The sequence below is a fragment of the Triticum aestivum genome, chromosome 1A, assembly GCF_018294505.1.
Source record: "Triticum aestivum cultivar Chinese Spring chromosome 1A, IWGSC CS RefSeq v2.1, whole genome shotgun sequence".
Classification (NCBI taxonomy): Eukaryota; Viridiplantae; Streptophyta; class Magnoliopsida; order Poales; family Poaceae; genus Triticum; species Triticum aestivum.
Window position 1 is genome coordinate 584,767,025 of NC_057794.1, and position 9,817 is coordinate 584,776,841.

At 44.9% G+C, this 9,817-nt stretch overlaps 1 protein-coding gene and 1 pseudogene across 1 annotated transcript; both read left to right on the forward strand.

Moving 5' to 3' along the window:
* The window catches only part of LOC123056276 (probable GABA transporter 2), a 2,506-nt pseudogene extending 2,204 nt beyond the window's left edge, over nt 1-302 (forward strand).
* Nucleotides 303-2,695: 2,393 nt separating this feature from the next.
* LOC123056436 (uncharacterized) lies at nt 2,696-4,903 on the forward strand. Its single transcript, XM_044479920.1, has one exon. It carries the CDS (start codon nt 2,696-2,698, stop codon nt 4,856-4,858), a length of 2,163 nt encoding a protein of 720 aa, XP_044335855.1. The 3' UTR covers nt 4,859-4,903.
* Nucleotides 4,904-9,817: the final 4,914 nt, after the last annotated feature.

The window sequence follows — 9,817 nt, forward strand, 5'->3', positions numbered from 1 at the left end:
TAGCCCGTACTATCCAAACGGTTGGATTTTTGGCAGCCCGTTGGATGCCTATTTGATGTTCAAACACACCCGAACGTATGAACGAGAAATGAGCTTCGACTTTGGAGACGGACTTAATCATTGTTGATTCATTTATGTACATTGTAGCATGTAGCAACGCACAAGCGTTCTACTTTAATCATTTATTAACTTGCTCAAACGTATGGAAGCTGTTTTTATTATACTTGCTGAAACATCGTGCGAATGAAGCTAAAGACAACTTTTCTGATATTGTGCGAGAATTTCTTAACTGCATCAAGTAGATCTTAATAATTTATAATAGATTTTTTGTTGGACCATCGCTTCATATGTACATCATCAATTTGCCATTTTGTTATCAGTTTACATTACAAGTGAAGTGGACTTAATTATTATGCAATTGTGACCGTGTTATATTGTCTCTACACCTGTGAAATTTAACATGCATTATCTATATGTAAGTTCAGAAAATTATTTCAGAAGCCCGTAGCAACGCACGGGAATTCTACTAGTTAGTAGTAGATGATCTCTTAGCAACAATACTCTCACCATAAATTTAGGAATTTCTAGTACTAGTGATAAGACTAAGATATAACTCATTGTAAACTTCTTTTTTTTTTGCTATATCTAAATTGCGTGGCAACACTAAGATAAGATAGCCTTATCAACCGTTGTACATGCTTTGACAGCGAATTTGGGATATCTTATTGAGGTTTGAGGATATCTAGGATCTGCTTTTTATTTACTACTACCTCCCTTTTTAAATATATGACGTTTAGGACAACAATGATTTTAGTTCAAAATGAACTATTTTTTTGTCCTAAACGTCACATATTAAAAAAACAGATGGAGTATTTGATTCTAACAAAAAAGGCGCGGAGTGTCTGTTCATGTGTTTAGACCCCATATGATGTGAAAACAAAGGTACATGCATGGTCCAGAGTGAAGGAAACGAGATTCTGGTGAAAAAAAGATAAAGATAAAGAAAAAGGCAAAGGTGAAAAAAAAGTAGAAACAAATCACAGTTCATGTCCATGTTTCTTTTTAATGAAAAAGCCCGGTGTCAGTTCACGTTGTAGACCCAGATAACGTAAAAGCAAAAAGATACATGAGGTAGAGAGAAGAAAACGATGTTCTGTCCAAAAATAAAAAGATGAAGATGAAGGAAAAGACAAGAAAAATGTAGTGTGAAAACAACTCAGGATGGTTAGCCAAATAAAACCAGATCCTGCCCTAGCTTCATGTGCTCGCTGTCCTATCAATGGATGTTTCATTTCACTGTGAATACAGTTGCATATTATATACTTGCATTGCCAGCATTCATAGTCTAGTACTATGAATTTATAAGGTACTATTCCCTCCGTTTCTAAATATAAGTGTTTTTAGAGATTTCACTATGGACTTTAAAATGTGTCTACATACATCCGTATGTAGTTTGTGGTGTAATCTATAAAAAGAATTATATTTAGGAACGAAGGGAGTATTATTTTTAAAAGGTTCATACTGTGCCGCTGCTTCCTGCTTCAGCGCTGTAATAAGCACGCTCTCTCTCGCTCAGCTAGCTTATTACTGTACTTTCTCTCAAAAAAAAAGCTAGCTTATTACTGTACTTACATACGGGTGGCGCACCGACTCTCGCCTCCAACAGAGTGAAAACAGAGCAGAGCAAGTGGGAGAGAGGAGCAAAGCAGAGGCACTCCCTGTAGTGTAGAGCAAGTAGAGGAGGGGAGAGGAGCAGAGGCCTTGAGCCGCACCGTCGCGCCGCGCAGCTCGTGTAAGATATACTTCCACTGGGGAAAAGTTTTTTTTTAGAACATCAACTGTGGAAAAAGTTTGAACGTCAACAGCATATGCTACGGGTAAAGAATGGTACAATACACACGAATCAACAACATCGGCATGTGTGCATAGTTGCCCTGACTTCCAGCTCCTCCAGTGAGGGCAAGGCTTCCAGAACAAATCCATTCTCTGGTGAAGCTGAAGTCATAGACGTTTGAACATATGCCTATAAAGTTCCAGTGAGCAGTTACTCTATATATAACCATTTGTGTCGTACACACCCCTTTCATAATCTATATTGACAGGTATATATAGTCTTTGATTTTTTTTACCACTCATTAGTTCCTATTGTTCACACCGTTCATATGTAAGAACTCTTTTCACCATTGAATCCTTGCCCTATATAAGAATTCATTTTAAAGAAAATAACTTAATTCGCATCTATCGTCTAGCGCAGCGCCACTTGCTAGTTTCTTTAGAAGGGATCCGGCCAATTGCTTGTTTAGCTTGCGCTACCATGCATGGACGCTTCTCCGTTGATTGGCGAGTACTTCTCAGTACTTTTCGAGTACTCCCACTAAAATTATTTCTATCTGTTTGATCAAGCACACAGCTAAATCAAATAAAATAATATTTTATTACTGGTAAATCATTATTTCCAGTACTTTTTTTAGTACTTCCTAGTACTTATTTTATTTTCACCGTTAGATTGACTTGATTCAACGGCTCCTAAAATCCCCAACCATGATAAACGTTATATTTTGCTATATATCTCAGCTTGTGACTGTGGGCACGCATGCTGTTAACGTAGCTAGACTAGTATTGTAGCACTTCTCTCTCTGGTTTTGCCCGTAACTCTTACTACTCGATGAATCCATCCATTCCAGGCGGGACATCGATGGCAGGAGCAGGGGCAGGGACAGGGCAAGTACTGCATCTATGGAAAGAATGGGGCATCCAGGTGCTGGTGCTGCTCAGCTTCTCCCTCCAGATCATGCTCCTCGTCATGGCAGAGCTCCGCCGGCGCATCGACTCCGGCGTGCTAAGGGCCTTTGTGTGGTCAGCGTACATGATGGCCGATGCTACGGCAATCTACGTGCTGGGACACATGTCTGTGATGAGCAGATCACCGGAGCATGAGCTGGTGGCGTTTTGGGCGCCTTTCCTCCTTCTGCACCTTGGTGGGCAAGACAACATCACCGCCTACAGCATCGAAGACAACAAGCTGTGGCTGCGCCACCTGCAGACTCTTGCTGTGCAGGTGGCTGCAGCTACATATGTCGTCTATGCGTCTTCCATCCTTACCAGCGGGCTCCTCCGGGCAGCCACCATGTTGATGTTTGTGGTTGGTGTTGCCAAGTATGGAGAGAGAGTGTGGGCACTCAAGTGTGCTGGTAGTACCTCAGAGCAGGGAGGCAACTATCAACCTCTATTTTACGCCTCGGGATCCCATTACCGGACCATACCGTCCAAAAGTTGCAGCCCGAATAAGGAAGATTACCTGTTGGATGCTCACCTCTTCCTGGCTGTTCCTAAGAAATTCCTTATGAGCATGCTGCAGGATGAAGAGTTGCGGTTTCATGATGTAGATAAGCATGCTTTGGAGGAGGTGGTTGAGATGCAGCTCTCCTTGATGCACGATGTCTTGTTTACAAAGACTGAGGTGGTGCACAGTTGGTGTGGCCTCTGCGTCCGTGTCATCTCGTTGCCGGGCACAGCCGTGGCATTGTTGTTGTTTTATCTTTCACTTCTGGGTGATCATCATCATCATCATCATATGGCTGCTGGGAGTTACAGTAAAGTAGACATTGCTATCAGTTATGTCCTGCTTATTGGGGCTCTCGTTTTGGAGGTCATGTCAAGTATTAAGGCAATGTTCTCGAGCTGGACAAGTTCGTTCCTGCTAAAGCCGAGGAGGGATTTCACTAGGCCAGGAGAGGAAGAAAGAAGTATGAGGATCTTGCTTGGTCGTGGGATTACATCTGTCCGCCGGTTTGTGCATGCAGCAGAATGGAGAGGAAGGTATTGGTCCGGCTCCATGGGGCAGCACAACCTGCTTCAGTTGTGCGTTGGCAGTAGGGTGGGCCGAATGAGCAAAATCGCGAGATGGATGGGATTTGAGGACCCGTGGAACACGCTGGCATACTGCTCCTCCATCCCTGTCTCGGCATTCATCAAGCAGCTGCTGGTCAACCATGTGCTGAGTCGCAGCGTCCTTCCAACAGATGAAGATCACATCGCTAACTCAAGGGGCCTGGCGGCCCTGAAGAGCAAGGGACTGTATGAGGAACTGGAATGGAGCTTGGACCCCAAAAGGTCCTTGGAGCAGACCATCCTTACATGGCACATCGGCACCAACATCTATCTCTTTTGGTACAAAAAGGAGAAGCCGGAGCAAACAAATGCAGCCAGTGGTCAAGGCGGCGACGACGCACAGAGGCAGCAGCAGCAGGTTGATCTCGTCGAGGCGGTGGAGGCGCTCTCCAATTACATGCTCTTCCTTCTTGCCTCACGTCCCTACATGCTGCCTGCCCCTGTTGACCGTGGGATGTATGCTAATTCCTGCTATGAGTTGGTTGGTGTAGTGTGCAGCTCAGCTGAGGATCTGGCCAACTTGCTGCTGCGGTACTACAGGGAGGAGGCTGAGGAGGAGGCGAGACTGTCGTCTAATATGCCGTTCGACACTGTTCTGGAGAACAAGCCCAAGCAGCCGAACCTGTCTGATATCATCCCGTTTGACACTAGTCTGGGTGATGCACAAGACAGGCAAAAGGCCTATCGGCTGGACCTTACATTGCACCGTGGATGTAGGCTTGCCGCAGAGCTGATCCACAACGGGATGCCAGGCATGCCTTGTGCTGCAATAATGCCGGAGCTCATCGCCCAGGTGTGGATCGAGATACTATGCTACGCAGGCCACCGGTGCAGCGCGTACTCTCATGCCAAGCAGCTTGGCAGCGGCGGTGAGCTCATCACTATCGCTGCCCTTCTAGTGGAATATGTCAGCGTGCAAGCCCTTGCGATGCAACCACCACTGCCATCACTATCGCTACCCTTCTAGTAGTGGAACGTGCATGTCAGCGTGAAGACCCTTTCGATCGATGCAACCACCACTGCCATGAGAATCACCGGCCCTTAAGGCCTGCTTTGGTTTTGGTTTAGAGGAATCTTATAGGAATTTCATATGATAGGATTTCTATAGGAAAAATTCCTTTAGAGCCATTTGGTTTGTAGGAATGGAATCCTATTCATGTGGAGGAATTCTTCCTATCCTCCACATTTCATAGGAAAATAAACATTAGCCTAGACTCAATGGAAAAAATCCTATGATGTGAATCAAAAAGCATCCCTTTTCCTATTCCTACTCATAGGATTTGAGATACATGTCATCTCATTTCCTATGACTTTCCTATTTCTATGATTTTCCTACCCTATGAACCAAAAGAGGCCTTAAATGCATACATGCATGCGCGCAATGCATCATTTATATATTTGTCCCGCGTTATAAAGTAAGCGTAGTAGATTTATTTAAATATGGATGTACGTAGATTTAACTTTACATCTAGATACATCCATATCTAAACAAATTTACAACACTTATTTTGGAACGGAGCAAGTATTTGTGAGTGTAATGGCTCTATATCCCATTTACGGTTAATTAAAGACTCAAAGGTGTACTCTTGGCTCTTGCCATCCCAAAATACAAGGCATGCATGTGTTCCACATGGTGGTAAAAATAATAATAATCAATGTTTCCTCAAATAATACATCATTTATAACTCTATACAACACCAATATAGTCTGAATGAACTTTCAAATATGAATCTTGATACGGAGTACATAATTCTCTATTCTGATTTGTCACTACTAGTGTTGCGGGCTTACTGCGGTTCGATTCACAATCTCTGAACCTCAGCGCTGCTCAGTCCCCACGACCATGCTATGCTCTCCTTCATCGCGGGCGGCTGAACCCATCTCTAGCCTCCTACGGATCATCAGACATTGAAATTTAACACTACTTTTGTGAGAATCATATTACACCAACACTAGTAGAAAACAGGACTTTGGTCACAGCTCAATATACACATTAGTCCCAGTTGCATTACAAACCGGGACTAATATGAGCATTAGTCTCGATTCGAGCGGCTAAAGGCATTCGTCCCGATCCAAAAATGAGTGTTGGAAATATGCCCTAGAGGCAATAATAAATTGATTATTATATTTTCTTGTTCATGATAATCGTTTATTATCCATGCTAGAATTGTATTGATAGGAAACTCAGATACATGTGTGGATACATAGACAACACCATGTCCCTAGTAAGCCTCTAGTTGACTAGCTCGTTGATCAATAAATGGTTACGGTTTCCTGACCATGGACATTGGATGTCGTTGATAACGGGATCACATCATTAGGAGAATGATGTGATGGACAAGACCCAATCCTAAGCCTAGCACAAAGATCGTGTAGTTCGTATGCTAAAGCTTTTCTAATGTCAAGTATCATTTCCTTAGACCATGAGATTGTGCAACTCCCGGATACCGTAGGAATGCTTTGGGTGTGCCAAACGTCACAACATAACTGGGTGGCTATAAAGGTGCACTACGGGTATCTCCGAAAGTGTCTGTTGGGTTGGCACGAATCGAGACTGGGATTTGTCACTCCGTGTAGACGGAGAGGTATCTCTGGGCCCACTCGGTAGGACATCATCATAATATGCACAATGTGATCAAGGAGTTGATCGCGGGATGATGTGTTACGGAACGAGTAAAAGAGACTTGCCAGTAACGAGATTGAACAAGGTATCGGGATACCGACGATCGAATCTCGGGCAAGTATCGTACCGCTAGACAAAGGGAATTGTATACGGGATTGATCGAATCCTCGACATCGTGGTTCATCCGATGAGATCATCGTGGAACATGTGGGAGCCAACATGGTATCCAGATCCCGCTGTTGGTTATTGACCGAAGAACGTCTCGGTCATGTCTGCATGGTTCCCGAACCCGTAGGGTCTACACACTTAAGGTTCGATGATGATAGGGTTATAAGGAATAGATATACGTGGTTACCGAATGTTGTTCGGAGTCCCGGATGAGATCCCGGACGTCACGAGGAGTTCCGGAATGGTCCAGAGGTAAAGATTTATATATGGGAAGTCCTATTTTGGTCACTGGAAAAGTTTCGGGTTTTATCGGTAACGTACCGGGACCACCGGGAGGGTCCCGGGGGTCCACCAAGTGGGGCCACAAGCCCCGGAGGGCTGCATGGGCCAAGTGTGGGAGGGGACCAGCCCCGGGTGGGCTGGTGCCCCCCCCCCCCCACAAGGGCCCAAGGCGCCTAAGGGGAGGAGGGGGGGCAAACCCTAAGGGCAGATGGGCCTTAGGGCCCATGCCTGGTGCGCCTCCCTCTCCCCTCCACCTGGCCGCCACCCAGATGGGATCTGGGGGCTGCCGCCACCCCTAGGGAGGGAACCCTAGGTGGGGGCGCAGCCCCTCCCCTCCCCCTATATATACTTAAGGTTTGGGCTGCCCAAGACACATGAGTTCCTCTCCTTCTTGGCACAACCCTACCCCTCTCCCTCCTCGTCTCTTGCGGTGCTTGGCGTAGCCCTGCTGGAGTACCACGCTCCTCCACCACCACCACGCCGTTGTGCTGCTGATGGATGGAGTCTTCCTCAACCTCTCCCTCTCTCCTTGCTGGATCAAGGCATGGGAGACGTCACCGGGTTGTACGTGTGTTGAACGCGGAGGTGCCGTCCGTTCGGCACTAGGATCTCCGGTGATTTGGATCACGACGAGTACGACTCCTTCAACCCCGTTCTCTTGAACGCTTCCGCTTAGCGATCTACAAGGGTATGTAGATGCACTCTCCTTCCCCTCGTTGCTGGTTTCTCCATAGATAGATCTTGGTGACACGTAGGAAAATTTTGAATTTCTGCTACGTTCCCCAACAGTGGCATCATGAGCTAGGTCTATGCGTAGTTACTATGCACGAGTAGAACACAAAGTAGTTGTGGGCGTTGATTTTGTTCAATATGCTTACCGTTACGAGTCCAATCTTGATTCGGCGGCATTGTGGGATGAAGCGGCCCGGACCAACCTTACACGTACTCTTACGTGAGATTGGTTCCACCGACTGACATGCACTAGTTGCATAAGGTGGCTAGCGGGTGTCTGTCTCTCCCACTTTAGTCGTATCGGATTCGATGAAAAGGGTCCTTATGAAGGGTAAATAGCAATTGGCATATCACGTTGTGGTTTTTGTGTAGGTAAGAAACGTTCTTGCTAGAAACCCATAGCATCCACGTAAAACATGCAAACAACAATTAGAGGACGTCTAACTTGTTTTTGCAGGGTACGCCATGTGATGTGATATGGCCAAAAGGATGTGATGAATGATATATGTGATGTATGAGATTGATCATGTTCTTGTAATAGGAATCACGACTTGCATGTCGATGAGTATGACAACCGGCAGGAGCCATAGGAGTTGTCTTAATTTATTTATGACCTGCGTGTCAATATAAACGTCATGTAATTACTTTACTTTATTGCTAACCGTTAGCTGTAGTAGTAGAAGTAATAGTTGGCGAGACAACTTCATGAAGACACGATGATGGAGATCATGATGATGGAGATCATGGTGTCATGCCGGTGACGATGATGATCATGGAGCCCCGAAGATGGAGATCAAAAGGAGCAATATGATATTGGCCATATCATGTCACTATTTGATTGCATGTGATGTTTATCATGTTTATACATCTTATTTGCTTAGAACGACGGTAGTAAATAAGATGATCCCTTATTAAAATTTCAAGAAAGTGTTCCCCCTAACTGTGCACCGTTGCGAAAGTTCGTCGTTTCACGTGATGATCGGGTGTGATAGATTCTTATGTTCGAATACAACGGGTGTTGACGAGCCTAGCATGTACAGGCATGGCCTCGGAACACATGCAAAACACTTAGGTTAACTTGACAAGCCTAGCATATACAGACATGGCCTCGGAACACAAGAGACCGAAAGGTCGAGCATGAGTCGTATGGTAGATACGATCAACATGAAGATGTTCACCGATGTTGACTAGTCCGTCTCACATGATGATCGGACACGGCCTAGTTGACTCGAATCATGTAATCACTTAGATGACTAGAGGGATGTCTATCTGAGTGGGAGTTCATAAGATGAACTTAATTATCCTGAACATAGTCAAAAGGTCTTCGCAAATTATGTCGTAGCTCGCGCTTCAGTTCTACTGTTTAAATATGTTCCTAGAGAAAAATTAGTTGAAAGTTGATAGTAGCAATTATGCAGACAGTAGAAGGCTTATGTCCTTAATGCATCGCTCAGTGTGCTGAACCTCGAACGTCGTCTGTGGATGTTGCGAACATCCGACATACACGTTTTGATGACTACATGATAGTTCAGTGCGTAATGCTAAATGGTTTAGAATTGAGGCACCAAAGACGTTTTTGAAACGTCGCGAAACATATGAGATGTTTCGAGGGCTGAAATTGGGATTTCAGGCTCATGCCCACGTCAAGAGGTATAAGACCTCCGATGATTTTCTTAGCCTGCAAACTAAGGGAGAAAAGCTCAATTGTTGAGCTTGTGCTCAGATTGTCTGAGTACAACAATCATTTGAATCGAGTGGGAGTTGATCTTCCAGATGAGATAGTGATGTTTCTCCGAACTCATTACCACCAAGCTGCTAGAGCTTCGTGATGAACTATAATATATCAGGGACATATATGATGATCCTTGAGATATTCACGATGTTTGACACCACAAAAGTAGAAATCAAGAAGGAGCATCAATTGTTGATGGTTGGTGAAACCACTAGTTTCAAGAAAGGCAAGGGCAAAAGGGGATACTTCATGAAACGGCAAATCAGCTGCTGCTCTAGTGAAGAAACCCAAGGTTGAACCCAAACCCGAGACTAAGTGCTTCTGTAATAAGGGGAACAGACACTGGAGCAGAATTACCCTAGATACTTGGTAGATGAGAAGGCTGGCAA

Excerpts from the sequence above, each read along its gene's own strand:
- LOC123056436 (XM_044479920.1), top strand. The coding sequence starts at position 2,696 with ATGGCAGGAGCAGGGGCAGGGACAGGGCAAGTACTGCATCTATGGAAA.